This window comes from Agelaius tricolor, unplaced genomic scaffold, assembly GCF_023055355.1.
Source record: "Agelaius tricolor isolate 1412-34295 unplaced genomic scaffold, bAgeTri1.0.p SCAF_87, whole genome shotgun sequence".
Taxonomy (NCBI): Eukaryota; Metazoa; Chordata; class Aves; order Passeriformes; family Icteridae; genus Agelaius; species Agelaius tricolor.
This window is the reverse complement of record NW_027269347.1, coordinates 699,591-717,119: the sequence shown is the minus strand read 5'-3', so window position 1 is coordinate 717,119 and position 17,529 is coordinate 699,591. Positions and strand designations below refer to the sequence as shown.

Here is a 17,529-nt window from a genome sequence, read left to right as displayed (position 1 = left end):
AGCTCATCCCACGGTGTCTCAGGACATTGATCTCATCCAGCCTCTGACAGTGACCATGGTGACACCGCGGAACCTCATGGAACCATGGGTCGGTTGTGACCAGGTGGGTCCAAGGACACCACGGTGACACTGGGGAACCTCATGGGAACAAGTGGCCATTGTGACGCTGTGGGTCCCCATGGAAACAAGGGAACATGGAACAGGCTGATGCCTTCAGTTTTAGCTGTCATATCTCCAGATTCTGTACTGCATTAGTCTGTAACTCTGGACTTCATACAGAGTGTTAGCAAGTTCTCTTCACAGTGTAGTCAGACAAAACAATCCTTTTCCAGCCCCAGAACCAGATGCTGTTGCAGCTTCAGGTTCCAAAAGTGCAAACAATAGCAAATTGAGGAGAGCAAACTGGGAGGATGGGACTGCATCACCTGAGGCTGGAATTGGACATTTAACCCCAATATTTAAATGGACCAAACCTTATAAAAGTGGGAAAACTCCTGACCAGTCATCCATTTTGAGTCTAGCCTTGGCTGGGCTCTTGTCCTGCTCAAGGGGAATCCTTTGAAGGCCTTTTAATAAATCCCTACTTTATTCCTTTAACTCTGCCCAGCCTCTGTTCCAGGGAGCCTCTCCAGGCATCAAGCTGATCAGTGCCCGCAGAGCAAAGGATTGCTCAGGAAGTCTCCCTCACCCTCGCACAGTCCCATCTGACCAGGGCAAAAATCCAGTGGGGAGGAGAACATTATCTTGGGCCCTGGAAGGTGTGTTCTGCCTTTGCTTTGCACTTCCTTTCCTTGGACATTTGTGACATCTCCTTTGAGGAACTGAGGCTCATGGAGTTGGCACCAAATCTCCCATGGGGCTCCTCAGAGTGCACAAAGCCCAAAGGAGCTGCACCTCAACCAGAATTAGCTTCAAGAATTAGTTTTGTCAGGAGTGGAATTAATGAAAAAGATTTCAATGAGCATTTACATTAAATTTTTTTCCCCCATTTTCAGGATTTTCTCTCCTTAGTTTTCTTTCCATAAGAAGCAATATAACATTATTTTCTAATTGATATTGAAGCAGGGTGTTCCCTAAGGAAGTCTTGATTGGTAGGAAAGGTCTTCCTTGAGGTCAAGCACTGCCTCTATGGATAAAACTTTGCTTCTCATATTTCCAATACTGCTATTTCTCTGCTGGGCCTCCGGGCACCTGCATCCCTTTTCACCTTCTAGAAGGCAATGATCTGCGTCTCAGCTGCTTTTATTTTTTGGGACAGGAATGATGTTTTCTGTGGTGGTGAAACAGCAGCCAAAGCCTGACAAACTGAATCCTGACCTGAGCCGACAGAAGCCATGAGAAAGCTGACAACTCTTTGTGAGAACAGAGCTGTGCAGCAGTGAAAAACAACTTGTTTTTCCTGAGAAAGAGCTCTAGGACTGTGCAAAACAACCGACTTTCCCTGAAAAAGAGCTCTAGGACTGTGATAAACGCTAGCCACCTGCATAAACTGTTTTTTCACTCTTAGATAGAAAAATGAAAACTATCTCTCACAAACAACTTTTCCTGCACTTACACACCAGGGGTTTGAGTGACCAATCAATCACCTATGGGTAAACAATCTCCAAACACATTCTGCACATGAGCCCAACACAGGAGAAGCAAATGAGATAAGCATTGTTTTCCTTTTTCTCTGAGGCTTCTCAGCTTTCCAGGAGAAAAATCCTGGGCGGAGGGATTATTTTCAGAGAATGTGAATGCCCCAGTGTTAGAGATGAGTAATGAGATGGTTGGCTCTCCCAATTAAAGGGTGAACATGGTAAGTATGTTAAGAGAAGTTGTACAGATGTAGAGTTCTGTTACTGCAATGTGTCCCCCCCGCCCAGCATTGTTATCCCGGGATGATCTTGGTAGTGCGGGCATTTGGGGAGGGGCAGATTGTTCCTAAGAGGCTCGGCTTAGCAACAGCTGAGCTCCAATCCAGTTCCAGGAAAGCAGTCTGCACCAATGGACAGCGACCAAGAGTCAAGAGACAGCCTTTGGGAGGAGCTAGGGCTGCCTGTTGCAACAGCAAGGATATAAAAGGGAGAGCAGCCATTGTGTGGATGAGCCAGCCACGTGGCTACCAGCCACAAAGTGGGGGAGGCTCCCAGCACTGTCACTTTTTCCTTATTTAGTCCCTTTGTTGTAAGTTTTGTTAAGTTTTTAATAGACCTTTCAAAATTTTGAGACGTGAACAGTCATTTCTCACAGGGAGAAAAGGTTTTAAAAGAAAGGGGTTTTTTTTAATTATTTTTTTTCTTTAAAACCCAGGCCATGCCGACTTCTCTCACAGTGAACCACAGCCTTTCTCACCACCTGCACAGCCACCCCCTACTCAACCCATTCCCCCTGGACTCTGCACAACTCCCAACACACCATTTGTCTGGGGGAAAGCACAGACTGTGTCAAGGCAGCAGAGCCCAGACCTGGCCTGACTTCCCCGGGTCACTGGAAAGGAGGAAATCCAGGCCCACAGACACACACACAGACACAGAGCAAAGCTTTCCTCAAAGGGTTTATTGACTATTGATTGATTATTCTTCAGGGGAAATGGCCCAGGGCTCAAAGGGTTCAGGGGGTTCCTGCAGGGATGATCATCTCCTCATGCCACTGGAGAGGAAAAAGGACACTGGTCCTTGCAAGCCTAAAAGACAAAGCCCAGAAGGTGACCCCTGGAGCCCACTGGGCCATGGCTGGGCTTTGTCCCCAGCCCTGTCCCTGCAGGCACGGCTCACCTAGGCATCCAGAGAGGCAGCCAGGCGCTTCTGCCGCAGGAGAGCCCGCAGCTCTTCAGCCACAGGGGGCTGGGGACAAAGGCAGCGTTAGAGACACACTGGGGGCACTGGGCTGCACTGGGAGGCAGGGGAGAGCAGGGGCGCCTTGGGGAAGGGGCTGTGGGAGCAATGGGGTGCAGGAGCTGCTGTGCTGCTGCCCAGAAGCACTGGGCTCCTGGCCAAGAGGCACAGCTGGGGCAGGGGCTGCGTCCTGGCTCACCCAGGGGCTCCTGGGCTGACAGGGATGGGAATGCAGCAGGGCCCTGGGCAAAGGCTTCCCTGGGGAGCAGCCCTGGGGCAGGGCATTGTCTGGGCTGTCAGGAGGGGTGCACTGGGCTCTGCTGGGACAGACTGGGATGGCCTGGGCTGTGCTGGCCAGGCAAGGGGAGGCTCTGACAGCGGCAGAACTCGTGGTACCCACCAGAGGCGTCTCCAGGACCGCGACATTGTCTAAATCCAACTGCAGAGAGACCAGGAGACCTCGCTGGTCACTGGGATGTCCCCAGTGCCAGCAAGGGATGGGGGGACACCACTGCCCCCCAATGCCCTGAGGGGATGCCCTCCCATGCCAGCAGCCCACTCACCTCCCGCAGATCATCTTGGGTTCCTTCCAGGAGTGCCTGGAAAGGAGAACAAAGGCTGGGTCTGGACTGGACCTTGTGGGGCTGGGGGGGACATGGGTGCAGGGAGCAGGGCGCAGGCAGAGGGATGGGAATTCAGGGCCTCCAAGGAGATCTGTTTGAGCTGGGGGGAGACCCAAAGACACTGATCTGGGGTCACTTGAGGGCTCAGGGGACAGGGCTGGGGGTGTGGAAGGAGCAGGTGTGAGGTACAGGGGAGGAGAAAGAAACTGAGGTGTAGGGACATGGGTGGGCAAGGGAGGGACTTGGTGATGACAGGAGAATGAGGACAGGTGGGGACAAAACCAACGGGACTGGGAGATGGTGTGGGAGTGGGGGTGAGTCAGGGAATTGTACAGGGGGACCCCTCTGCAGTGGCCAGGAAGAAAAGCAAAGGATTGAGGGGGGACATGGAAGGAAAGGCCTCAGGAATGGTCAGTGGGAGGGCGTTTGGGGACCCTGAATGGGACACAGAGGAGGGACCAAAAGGGTGGGAAGGGAGGCCAGAAAGGGCAGGATGTGGGGACAGCGTTTGGCTGGTGCCTCACCTTGGCCTGTGCCGGGGGGCACAGCAGGATGGAGAAGAGCAGGGCCACGCTGAGCACAGCCACCTTCATCTTCCTCTGGCTCTGGGCAGCGCTGCCTGAGGCTGCAGCAGGTGAGGAGCACCTTTATCCCTGCCGGGACTCCTCCCTGCACCCTCCCTGCCAGCCCCCAGGCCAAAGCCCAGCTTGGCACAGCCCCCAGCCCTGGCCACAAGCCCAGCCCTGGCACAGAGTCCACCCCACCCCACCTGTGGCACGGATCCAGCCCCCTTGCCCGGCATCCCTCCAGCTTCCTGCACGGGGCAGCTGCCCCTGGAAGGGCCCAGGCACCTGGGGGGCCAAGGGGGGCAGGCAGGGAGCCAAAGGCACCTGGGGACCCTGTGGGGACAGCCCCCAGTCCAACACAATCCATCCTCCAACAGCCCCCAGTGCCAGATCCCCCATCTCCTGCTGCCCCTCCCCTCCCAGAGCTTTCCCTGGGGGACACCCCAGAGCTGAGCCCGGCCCCAAACCCAACATGTGGGAGAACAAGGGGAACAAGGGACATGGGATCAGGTGGCTGATTGGCATCTCAGTCACTGCAGACACTGGGGAGCACTGGGCAATGCTGAGCACCTGCAGACAAGGCTGAGGCCTGGGGAATGCCTCAGGAGTGACAATTCCCACATCCACACAACCCAATAGCCCTTTCCCTGCAGATGCCAAACCCCACCAAGCTCCATGCCCACAGCACTGTCCCGAGGGGAATATGCCCTGCCCTGCCCCTCATCCTGTCACACCTGCAGCCACCGAGCCCTCCCAGAGCACCTGGTTCATGGCCCCGGCTCTGGGCCCAGGCCAGCACTGGCCTGAGCAGGATGTGCCCATCCCAGGCACATGGGGAAGTGGGCACCTGTCCCCAGGCAGCCACTCGGAGCTAATTGGGGTAACAGAGGTGCCCTGTGAGGAGGAGGGGTGTTGGTGCCCTGCCAGCCTCTCTGACAAGCCCTGTTTACCCAGGCCCTGAGGCACCAGGAGCACATTCAGACATCTTGGGCTTCCAGGAAGGAAAATCCACACTGAAGTGGTTCCTGAGAGCTGTCCATGGCTGTGATTCCTGTTTGACATTCCAGGGCATTAGTGAAGGGTTCTGCACATCTCTTTCCCCAGGGACAATGTGCATCCATCAGAGAAGTGTTATGGCCCAGCTGGGAAAACATTTCAGGCCACTGCCTTGATTGTTTGCTCTGGAACTCACCCAAGGAGGCGCAGGGCCCATGGGGAAAAATTTTCCTCAGGGGTTTTGCTGCTTTGTGCCCTTGGAGGAGAGACCAGAGTGTCCTCATGGGGGATTCTTGACCAGATGGACAAGAGCTGTGATGTCATTGGTTTTCTGAGGTCACCTTGGAGAGAAATTGAGGAAGTGTCTGCAGGACCCTCAACAGTGAATGAATGGATGAAGGAGATTCTCACTGTCCTGACCCACTATCCAGCAAAACCACAGCCAAGGGAAGAGGCCTGGTGGAATCAGGGGGGAAGGAGACCTCGTTGAGCCTGGTGCACACTGGGCACTGTGGGGTGATCCCCTGCTGGTGTCCCAGCTGTCAGTGCAATACCACTGCTCTGATAAGACTGGGTCCTTAAGAAACAAAAGAAGTGTTCAAGCTCAGGGGAAGGGGGGATCTGGTCGCACTTCTCTTCTCTGGCAGTTTCTCTCCCAGGGGGGACATTACATGAGAATTGGGATGCGGTAAAGGACAGGGCTGAGGGCAGCTGCTCCCTCTCTCTCTGGGCTTCACAGGAGGACGCTGGGAGCTGCTGCCTGGGAAAAGGAATTGGTTGCTGCGGGTGGCCAGAGCAGCTTCCCCAGGCAGGCGCTGTCAGGCGCCTGCAGCACCGAAAGCGTCTCCACTTGGGGCTGCCTTGACAACTGCCCCAGCCCAGCAGACGTCTGAGCCCGGATGGTGCAATCAAAGCCTCACCAGAGGGACGAGAGGACTCCTCGCAGAGCAGATCCAGCCGGGTTTATCAAGGGAAAATCCAAGGGCCCAGCTGAAGTGAGGGGGAAGAGGGAAACAGGAGCAAGCAGGAACACAACCTCTGCTGAAGGGAACCAGAGGCAAAGAGCCAGGAGCAGGGCTGGGGCCAGGGTATATAACTGGAGGAAGGCAGGAGGGCTCGGGGTACAAATTATCCAATGGGGAAGGGAGTCAGGGCTGGAGTTAAGGTGGGGTGACACGGGACACACCAATGGGGGAGCAGAGTGGGAGGGGTCTCTCAGGAAAGCCAATGGAGGAACGGGGAGTACAGAACATTCTGGAACTGGGGGACGAGCAGCAGTCGATTGACAACAGCACATTCACATTAACAAGCAAAGAACCATGGGGAATTGCACCAGTCTCTCACCTTAACTTAAACAGTGGTGTTCTCCAATGACATCCCAGGTTTGTCTTCTCCATGCCTATGTCTCACATCTCCCCCTTTTTTTATTTATTAAATAAACATTTCCCAGTCTTTTGTGAATTCTTTTCTTAAAACACATCAGTGCTGCTCAAACGATAACAACTATGAGAAGGACGCACAATAAACTTTTAAGAATGGGGGCACCCACACAGGGAGGCTCCAATGCATGAGCGTTTTGTCCATCATGTCCACAACTTTATTTTCAGTAAGAAGAGTCTTCATTTGCTCTTGCATTTGTTTGATGGTGGCCTGGATCGATGTGCTTTTCCATGACAGGTTAAAACAACAAAGTCCTTTGAAATCTTCACAACCATGGCCACGGGAGAGCAGCAGGAAGTCAATGGCCGCTCTGTTCTGAAGGGTGGCATGTCTGGTGGTTTCCTCGTCTGCTAGAAGGTCTGATAAGGCAGCGGATGTAGCCTTGGTCTGCTTACTAAGCCAGCACTCCAGGTGAGAAAGCTCACCGAGGGCCTTCGAGCTGCAACCCATGGTAGAAAGATGGAAACAGCGACCCTCTTCGTCTTGCCCCAATTATAAAGTTGGCCATCACAATTTTGATTGAATTGGGAGTACGATCTTTTCTGGGGCACCAATTGAGTTTCTTGTTTCCAATTTGTAATTTGGGTAGTGTTTGGGGTAAGGGTAGTAAGCTGGCCAAGACTGCAGGGGCCCCCTTTGATCTTCGAGGGGATCCCTGCCCACACCCTGTCACCACAGATGAGAAACACTCCCTTGGGAAGCACTCTGGGAAACGGAGAGGACTTAGATAATGTTTTGGCAGTATAATTGCACCAGTCAACATCATTGTATCTCTTATCATTTGGTGATATATCTTTTCTCACTATCATCTGTGGTTCAGATTTCTCATGCCAATTTTGTTGGGGTGGCTTGTTGAAAAAGTTGACACAAGAAGTCGCTTTGAGGAGCCCGGTAGGTCTAGTTCTTGGAGCTCCTGAGGTGCATGGGGTAAGATCTTCATCCACTCGTCCCAGGTGTCGACCAGGGTGGGCTTCTTACCTGCACAGGCATATTCATTTGGTGACAGGGGGATTCCCACCAGACATGTAGACAGCGGGTCTTTTGCACCTGCCATGGCCATGCAAAAGTTATCCTGCTTGAGAGATTTCCCCAGTGTGACCCATAGGTTTTCTGTTGGTTGTGGCACGACCCATCCAACCGCTGTTTGGATGCACAGGAGCACAGTGACGGTGGCAGCAGCTGTTAAGGTATTTCGGGGTGTCCTGGGATTGGCCATCTGGTCCTCCAGTGAGTCAGGTATCGACTGTTCGAGCACTGATAGAAACATGAATGGTCAAGTTAGTTGTCACTGTAACTTTCTTCGTTTTGTCCCTATGGAAGGGAGGGCGAGGGATTGGCAATTGGGGCAGGTGGAGAGAATAGCCTTGGCTTGGTCTCTGGAAATCTTAAATTGACCTACTAAAGCAGGAGCATTCTGAGGGAAGAATGCATGGCTTAGACGAGCCTGTTGAAAGACATGTGGTGCAGCGGGGGAAATGTGGGTGGCACTTGCTGCCATTGCTAACAAGTCTGCTCTCCAGCTGCCCTCAGTGATGTATCTTGGCAGCTCTGTGTGCAACCGGACGTGAAGGATGTGACAAGGTTGCTCTCTGTGGGAGATGAACCAAATTAATTCAGAGAGCAAGCTGTAGAATTTTTTATTTTGGACTTCCTTGATCAGGGCACGCTCTGCCCGCTCTGCTATCCCGGTGACATATGCAGAACCTGTGACTGAATTGAAGGGTTGTTGGAATGTTCGAAACGCCCTCACAGCTGCAGCAAGTTCTGCAGTCTGGGGGGAACCTTCAACAACCTGGATATCAGACTCCCACTTCTGAGTGTCCGGGTCCCTCCAGGTGAACACTGACTGGTGAGATTTGCCTGGACCGTCAGTGAACTCCGTGATAGCGTTTTTGAGTGGAGTTTTACTTTTATCTGATTTTGGGGCCAAATGCAGTGAATCTTTAAAAAGTCTGTGTTTAGGATAATGAATTGAAGTTTTTCCAGGATAGCTGTCTAATGGAATTTGCAGATGTTCATCTGTTTGTAATAGAGAATCCAATTGTTCCAAAGTATAAGGGAGGTAAATGCACGCCGGATCACAAGCTGTGAGGGTCTGGAGGTGATGTCGGCCTTTAATAATAAGTTTGGATACAAGTTCTGGTGGGGTGGTAACTGTTTGATGTGGTTGGTGCGGCAGAAAAAGCCACTCGATGATGATGATGAGTGGGGTTTTTCAAGTGTCATCCCACTGAAAGAGCAGCACATGGAAGTTTGGGCACTTACCAAAAATACCAAGGCTGAGGGGAAGGGACCGGTCTGTCCGATGTGCCTGGCGGTGTTTGATGGTGTTGGCGACTCTCTCCAAAGCCTCCCAGGCTTCTGGCGTTAGCGAGCGTGGGGAAGCCAGGTCGCCGTCTCCTTGTAGAAGGTCGAAGAGCGGTGCCAGTTCTTCTGTGGTGAGGCCCAGGAGAGGTCGGATCCACGTGATGACGCCGCACAGCTGTTGCGTGTCTCTTAATGTCTGGGGGTGCTCGTTGATGGACAGAGTTTGAGGCACGATGGTCCTTCCTGTGATTAAAAACCCGAGGTACTTCCATGGGCTCCATAGCTGGATTTTTGCCTGAGCTATCTGAAACCCCGCGCTTTCGACAGCTGCGACAGTCTTGGAAAGTTCTGCGTCTGAGTAAGACTTGGTGGAAGCACAGATTAGTACATCGTCCATGTAATGTAGGTGTGAGACTCTGTCCAAAGTTTCTCTCATCTGCCTCACGATCGTCATTGGGGACCACTGAAGAAAAGCCCCTTGTCTGAAGTTCCTGGCCCTGTTGGAGAAAGTTACATGCCAAGGGCCCCGAGACCTGAGCACAGCTGCTGGCATTGCTAAGCTATTGTTCACAGGTGTGTTTGCTGTATGCTACACTGAACCCAGTGAAAGGAAGAAGGGGGCCCCTTGCCTTTTTGCAACAATAGCCTTGGAAGTTGTCCCACCTCTCAGCCTGGCTGGACTTCTCCTGAGTTTTGGGTGGTCCCCCACAGAAGACCCCTCACTTGTCTTACAACAGCCATGACAGACAGACTGAGATGTACAAGGCCTCTCCATCAAAGACCGAGACATGAAATCCCTATGTGAAAATGCCCCCCCACACTCTTTCCAAGGACTGGCACTGAGACCCCTAACCTGGGGGAGGTGTGTGGGGGAGGCAAGCTAACCAAAGCAAGATGGATGTTGCAGGTGCGAGCAGTGGACCAAGAAGACAATGGCTCTCACCCACTGCAGAGAACATGGACTGTGTGTACCCTTCTCTAAATGCCATTTTTTCTCCCAAAAATACAATAGACTACCTTTGATTCGGTTTCAAGTTTTACCCCTTCCCCCATCAACAAAAAGAGTATAATAAGAGTTCAGATGAACTGCAACCCTGAGATCTCCCCAGACGTGACCTGGTGAACTCCATTGGCTGGACATCAAAGGACTGTGCCTTTTCTATGTTTGGTAGCTTTATACCTTCCTTTCTCTTCCTCCCTCTTTTTCCCTTTTCCCTAATTCCTCCCCAATGCATTTTCTTGTGGTTATTCAATAAAGGTAAATTTGTTTTGATTATCACTGCAACCCCCTGTACCGTGTCGGTGTTTTTTGCACTCTGAGATCAACCCACAAACCATCATGAAACCCGTTCGTAAGGATGGATCATGACACTTGCATACATACTATAGAAACCTTCTATCAAACCTTAAAAATTCTCTACAAATTCATTTCCAACATTACTGGGTCTGGCACCGCCCAGATCTGGTGTTTGCTGCCACCTCCAGTGCCCAGATCTGGAAATTCCCTTGTTCTGGCAGAGCCAAGTCCAGCAATTTTCTGGTAAAGAAAGCCAAAATCTGGCAATTTCCCACTGCTGACACTGGCAATGCCATGATCTGGTGTTTGCTGCCACCACCCGTGCCCCAGTCTGGACATTTATTGGTTCTAACACAGCCCAAGTGCAGCAGTTTTTTGGAAAAAGAAGACAAAACGCAGCAATTTCCTGGTGCCAAGACTGTCACCACCCAGACCTGGTGTTTGATGGCACCGCCCATGCCCAGATCTGAACATTTCCCTGTGCCACCACAGCCCAAGTCCAGCAATTTGCTGGCAAAGAAAGCCAAAACCAGGCAAATACCTGGTGCCTACACTACTCCGATCTCGTGTGTGCTGACACCACCAGTGCCCAGATCCGGAATTTTTCAGATGCCTGCACAGCACAATTCCAGCAGTTTGCTGGCACAGAAAGGTCACATTTGGCAATTTTCCAGTGCCAGCACATTCCCCACCAAGATCTGGTGTGCGCTGGCACTGCCAGTGCCCACATCTGGCAATTTCCCAGTGCTGGCACAACCCAAATGCAGCCATTTTCTGGCAAAGAAAGCCAAACCCGGCAGCTTCCCGGTGCTGCCACCAGCACCACTGTCTCTGTCTCTCTGGGAGCCTCTCAGGAACCCTGGGCCAGTCCCGAGTCGGCAGACACCGGGGGCAGCCCCGACACGGCCGACAGCGGGGAGACACTCTCTGTGCCCCGAGGGTACTGAGGGCACCTGGGCTGGCCGCCTTTGCAGCACAAGAGACACCAGAGACAGAGGTAGAAGAGAAAGGGCCGACTCTTAGCAGGGGTTAATCCAAGGTTTTATTCCAGGTGTCCCAAAGGAGCCCCTACACCTCAGGGGCCTCCTGCCGAGAGCCCGGGAGATGTGCCAAGGTTACATTTAAAGGGAGGTGGAAAGCCAAAGTAGAGAACATTTGACTAACCAAGAAGTGACCCTAAGGGATGGGTCCTGGGGGATGGACATTTAGGACAGCGTATGGGGCAAGGCTTGGGGGGCTGACCCCTGGCCTCTGGCTCATCACTCGACATCCTGGACCGAAGCTTCTAGAGGGAGGGGATGGGATGCTGAGTGATTGACAGAGAGCCAGGGTGGGGATTTGGGGATGATCTCAGCAAGGGCAAAGGATTACACAGGGAAAGGGAGGGGGGTACCATCTGGGATGAGCCATTTGGGAAAAATACGGGGATACAAAACCAAAACTATCACAAAGTATATAAAAACACACTACAACACACCACCCAGATCTGGTGCTTGCTGCACAAGTGCCCAGATCCGGAAATTTCCCAGTGCTGGCACAGCCCAAGTCCCGCATTTTTCTGGCACAGAAAACCAAAATCCGGCAATTTCCCGATGCCAATACAGGCGCCCAGACCTGGTGTTTGCTGCCACTGCCAGTGCTCACATCTGGATATTTCCCCGTTCTGGCAGAGGCAAGTCCAGCAATTTTCTGGCAAAGAAAGCCAAAATCTGGCAATTCCCTGCTACCGTCATTGGCAATGCCAAGATCCGGTGTTTGCTGGCACCACCAGTGCCCAGATGCGGGAATTTCCCAGTGCCGGCACAGCCCGAGTCGAGGAATTTTCTGGTAAAGAAAGCAAAACCTTGCAAATACCTTGTGCTGGCCCCACCCAGATCTGGTGTTTCCTGGCAGTGCCAGCACCCAGATCTGAAAACTTCCTGGTGCCAGCACAGCCCAAGTGCAGTGATTTGCTGGCACAGAAAGCCAAAAGTTGGAAATTTCCAGGTTCTGGCTCCAGCACCATCCAGATCTGGTGTTTGCTGGGACCACCAGTGCCCAGATTTGGAAATTTCCCGGTGCCTTCACAGCCCAGGTCCAGCAATTTGGTTTTAGCTAGCTTAGGCAGAGAAGTTCCTGGGACTGGGACTTTCCTTTTTCTTGGAACTGTTTAAACCTGCTCTGGACTGAAAACCCAGAAAAACACCTGCAGCTCACACCCGTGGCCCACTGAGGTCTGGGATGCTGCATTCCAGCACCAGAGGGACTTAGAAGAGACCGAGTGAGCCAAATACAACCCACAAAAAGGACTTTCTGAATTTGCCATCCCTTCAGCACTGTCAGAGGTTTTATTTAATATTATTCATTTTTCATGCTTGTGAATACTTTACTTGATAAATAAACTGGGGTTTAATTACTTTTCCCAAGGGAACTCTTTTTCTGAACTAGTAGGGGGAGAGGCCACTGGAACTTGATTTCTAGACGGACCCCTTTTGGAGGCTTCCTCCCAAAATTTGCCCTAAACCAGCACAAACAGTCACAATGGAAACTTCACCAGTGGCACAACACCCCAGCCCACCAGGAAAAGAAAGGACATGTAAAGTTCTCCAAACATTTGTCCTGCTTTGCTGCAAAAGTCCTGCTGCAGACACTGTGCAGTGTGGAAAGCCAAGAGAAGCTGCAGCTGGTGGCAAATCTTGGGACAGAAGCTTGACCTTGTTCTCCAGGAGAGATTCTTGGCAAGAGCAGACAGGAGAAGATTCCTGGAAAACAGCAACAACTTTCCAGAAGGGAAATGTAAATGAAAGAAACAATCCAAGATGTTTTCCTCTATTTATTTTTATGCTCCCCTTTTCCATGGGGCACTACTTCTCCATCCCAGTAATTCCAGATGCACTGTACCTCTAAGATCAGTGGCTTAGTGATTTTTAGACACTCTAAAATACCATGAGCCACACACAGTTTTGCTTCCCCTGTTGTTACTGGAAGGCAACACTGGAGATGTAAGTGCAGTGCTGGGCTCAGGTAGGAATCCTAGCCCAAGGGAAGGTGTCCCGCCAGTGTTTGCCCCTCAGCCAGGCCAATGCAGAGCAGCAAGCGAGGGGATTGCTGTGCCAGTGTGCAGGAGTCAGGGCTCTGCACCTGGGCTCAAGGCTGCAAAGTTCCCGTGTTTGGACAGACTCAGGGGCTGTGCCCGGGGCGCGCGGGGCTCGAACGTGGGGCTCGTGGGGCGAGCGGGGAACGGACACGGGGACGAACGGCCCCGGTGCTTCAGTTGCAGCGGCGGCAGCGGCGGCAGCAGCAGCGGCGGCAACAGCGGCAGAAGCAGCAAAGCATATAATCGATAAGGATCTTTCTCTTTCTCTCTTTCTTTCTCTTTCTCTCTTTCTTGGTCTTTCTCTCCTTCTGTCTCTGTGTCTCCCTTTCCCGCCGTCGGGCACCCTTCTCCCGGGGTCCCTTGCCCGGCGTCCCTCTCCTCTCCCCGCCTCCCTCTCGTGTCCCCGCCTCCCTCTCCCCCTGCCGGGCCGGGCCATGCCCCCGGCCCGCCCCCGGCCCCGGGCGGGGCTGCCCCGTGCCCGGCCCCGCCCGTCCCGCCGCGGTCTCGCCTCCGCCCGGCTCTGGCCCTACTGGCGGTGGCGCTGCTGGGCGGGCATCAGTGCCGTGTGCGGGGGCGGCATCGCCGCCCTTCGCCTCCGCCTGGCCCGAGCCCGGCCCCGGCCCCGAGGCAGGCTCCAGCCCCGAGCCCGGCCCCGGCCCCGGCTCCTGCCGGGGCCCGCGGAGGACACAGGCGGCGCGGCCGCTGCCGCCGCCTCCGCTGCGGCTTCCCCGGCCCGAGCTCCGCCGCTCGGCAGCGCGGCCGCCGGCCCCGAGCCTCCCGTGCCGCGTTCCAAAGAGCGAACGCCTGGGCATGGCCGGCCCGGGGCGGCTGAGGGGCGCTCGGGGGCCGTTGCTGGCCCCGGGCCGAGCGCTGACAGCCGCGTCCCGCCCGCAGGGACGGCGCCCGAGGCCCTGCAGGAGCGCTACCGCCTGGGTTCGCTGCTGGGGCGCGGAGGATTCGGCAGCGTCTTCGCGGCCACGCGGCTCTCGGACGGCGCCCCGGTGAGCGGCGGGGCCGGCGGCGGGCGCAGGAGGAGGGGGCGGAGGAGGAGGAGGAGGAGGATGGGGCTGGGCAGGGCGGGCGGCGAGCTGAGCCCGCTGCTGTCCTTGGCTTGCAGGTGGCCATCAAGAGGGTGCCACGGAACCGCGTCCGGCACTGGGGCGAGCTGGTGAGTGAGCGGGGCCAGCGGCAGCAGCCGGGGCTGCCGGGCGGGGATGAGCCGAGGCCCGGCACGGTGGAAGCCGCCAGGACGCCTCGAGGGGGAGCGGGCGTGGGCGCAGCGCAGGGCGCAGAGCATCCCGGGCTGGCTCAGGGCTTCCCCAGGCCTGGCACGGCATCGGCCCCACTGAGGGCATCGTGCTCCTCCCGCAGCCCGACGGCAGCAGGGCCCCGCTGGAGATCGTGCTGCAGGCCAAGGTGTCCACTGGCTTCCCCGGCGTGGTGCAGCTCCTGGAGTGGTTCGAGCTGCCCAACCACATCGTGATGGTGATGGAGCGGCCAGAGCGGTGTCAGGACCTGCATCGTGTCATTCGGGCACGGCGGTTCGTGCCCGAGGAGGTGGCGCGGGAGCTGTTCCGCCAGGTGCTGGAGGCCGTGTGGCACTGCACCAGCTGCGGGGTCCTGCACCGCGACATCAAACCTCAGAACATCGTGCTTGACCTGGCCAACCGGGCAGGCCAAATTGATCGACTTTGGCTGTGGCACCTACCTGCAAGAGACAGCCTACACCCACTTTGCAGGTGAGCCCACGTAAGGGTGTACTCCTGGTCCCGGGATCTCATGGCCCAACATCTCCCAGCCCAAGCTGGCTGTGGCAGCGGGGATTCTCCCTTTTGCTGCCAGTCAGGGGACTGAGTCTTCAGCTGAGTTGCTTTAGAGCGGGGCTGGGTGGGGAGCCATCTTCCAGCCCTGCTGGCAGCCTTTGCCAGCCACTCTGCCCAGGACTGGGGCTGGGCTGGGGCAGCCAGCCCGACCAAAACCCCCGTGGGTGGGGGTAGCAGAGAGGGGGATGGAACCTGTGCCCCAGCCAGTTTGGTGTGCAGGCGAGAGGAAGGGCTTGCACTGCTCCACTCGCCCTGTTTGCCTTGGCTTCCTAATATTTTTGGGGCAATGCAGGCAGGGAGGATAAGGGCATGTTTTCCCCAGCACAGAGAGGGTTTTTCCTTTGCTTGTCATGGTCAGGCTTAGCCAGGGCTTCCTCTGCCCTCTTCTGACACCAGTGGCTTCTTTTCCAAGCCTTAGTTTGTGCACAAGTCCCAGGTGCTGGCGAGAGGGCAGTGGTCACCCTGCGTGCCACTGATGCAGCCCCCGCAGGCCCAGGGATGCTGGGGCCAGGCTCTGGGAGCAGCAGCATCCCCCTGCTGAACTCCATCTGTATTCCATAGGAACACCATCCTACAGCCCCCCGGAATGGAACGACTTTGGCTGGTACCATGGCGAGGCAGCAACGATCTGGTCCCTGGGCATCCTGCTGCACCAGATGGTCTGCGGGGAGCACCCTTTCAGGAGGGGCCGGAACCTCAGCTGGGGCCAGCTCCCGCTGCCACAAGGGCTCTCTCAAGGTGGATCCTCTTCTCTGGGCACGGGGGGAATCCCAGTGCTGGGAGCCAGCAGCGGGCTCGTGAGCATCCCGCTCTGGCAGCTGCTGAAGAGGTGGCACATGTCCTGCCCTCCTCCAAAACAGGGAATTGATGGGAAAGATTAGGCCCAGCCCTGAGTGCATCCAGCAAGGCCTGGGCATGGCAATAGTGGGGCAAAGCAGACAGGAGCCTTCTCTGGCTGACCGGCACTTTCTGCTTTCTCTGCCCAGAGTGCAAAGATCTGATCAGGTGGTGTTTATCCGTGAACTCCTTGGAAAGACCCACATTAGAAGACCTGTTCTGTGATCCTTGGGTGCAGGATATTCCTCGGCCCTAGAAGAAGGGAGAGAGCCACAGGCACACTTTGATCCAGGGCCCTGGTAAGTTGCAGCTCCACACATGCCTTGGCAATCAGAAGCAAAGGAACCCAGACTTTTTTGTCCTGCCTGTGTCACTGCACCGGGGTCATGGGATGGGCACACGCAGCCCTTGTGCTGCAGCTGAGCTGCTCTGCCCAGCACTGGTGGCCGCCATCCAAGCTGGTTTTGCTTGTGCTGGTTCCCTGACAGCTGGGGCCCTGGGCAGAGCCCTGAGAGCCTGGTCTGCCCCCAGGGAAGGAGCAGGAGCCCCTGGAGAAGCTGTACCGGGTGGGGATGCTGCTGCTGCTGCTGCTGCTGCTGCTGCTGGAGACAGCCAGGATGGCACCAAGGATGAGAAGCTCTTCCTCAGCCTGGCCACTGCAGGCTGAAGGTGATGGACTTTGATTCTGGCACCTTCTTCATAGCCAAACTCCACAGGGAATTTGCAGGTGAGTCCCCATGCGGGGAAATGCTGCCAGATTTGGGCATGGCCCAGCCTGGCTGGGAAGCAAAGGTTCCCCCTCTGCTGGGGCAGATGCAACTCATCCTTCAGTCGCTGCCCAGCTGCTTTTGGCAGGGCTGGGGCATGGGCTGGGCTGGGTACAAATGGGAGTGGGCTCCTGGCCCTGCCAACAGCCCCCAGCAGCCACCGTGGCCTGGGCTGGGGCTGGGGCTGGGGCAGCCAGCCCGACACAAACAAAGCCCCATGCTGGGAGCAGAGGTGGGACTCCAGAAGCTGTGCAGGGGCTGCTTTGCTCTGCAGGCAAGGAAGGGCTGGGCTGCTGCACTGCCCTTGTTTGCATTGGGATCACCGTGATTTTGGGGGACAGTGCAGGGGGGAAGGGAGAAAGTGTGGGCTTCCCTCACCCGTGGGTGGGTTTTTCCCTACCATGTAGGAGTTGGGCCTTCCTCAAGGCCCTGACAGAGATAAGAGTTTTTCCCGTTTTTCTTGTTTTCCCTTTTTGTCTCTAATCTCTTTTCAAGAATGTGTTGTTTGTTTTTCCACAGGAAGCGTTCCAGGTGGTCCAGTGTGGATGGGGAAGTGCTTGGGAGCAGCTGTGGCGTGGATGGGCGGTGGCCTTGGAGAAGGCTGAGGCCATGGTTTGGGAGCAGCTTTTCTTGCAGCCGTGGCTGGCGTGAGGTGGGTCCCTGTGTGCTTGGCAGGGTGGGATCAGAGCTTTTGGGAGATGGCAGCGAGCACAGGAGCATCCTGCTCTGGGCAGCTGCTGAGGGCTGGATGTGCCGTGGCTGGCTGCAGGCTGGGCACATGTCCTGCCCTCCTGCTCTGCTGCCAAAGGCAGCAGGGATGGGCAGCTCTGGGCACAGCTCTGGGCACAGCCAGCATGGCCTGGGCACCGCAGGCCTTGGCACAAGGGCACAGGAGCCCTCAGCTGACGGGCACTTTCTGCTTTCTCTCCTTGCAGCCGGGCTCTGCGGCTGCTGAGGCTGCTCTGGGCTCTGCCAGGGCTC

The 17,529-nt window shown here is 55.5% G+C and overlaps 1 protein-coding gene across 1 annotated transcript; it reads left to right on the top strand.

Moving 5' to 3' along the window:
* Positions 1-9,642: 9,642 nt before the first annotated feature.
* On the top strand, positions 9,643-16,037 carry LOC139585682 (serine/threonine-protein kinase pim-1-like). The gene is given in 7 exon segments (XM_071418519.1): positions 9,643-9,655; positions 14,016-14,122; positions 14,239-14,289; positions 14,493-14,789; positions 14,791-14,860; positions 15,506-15,631; positions 15,931-16,037. Coding segments are annotated over 7 exon segments (771 nt in total).
* The last annotated feature ends 1,492 nt before the right edge of the window (positions 16,038-17,529 follow it).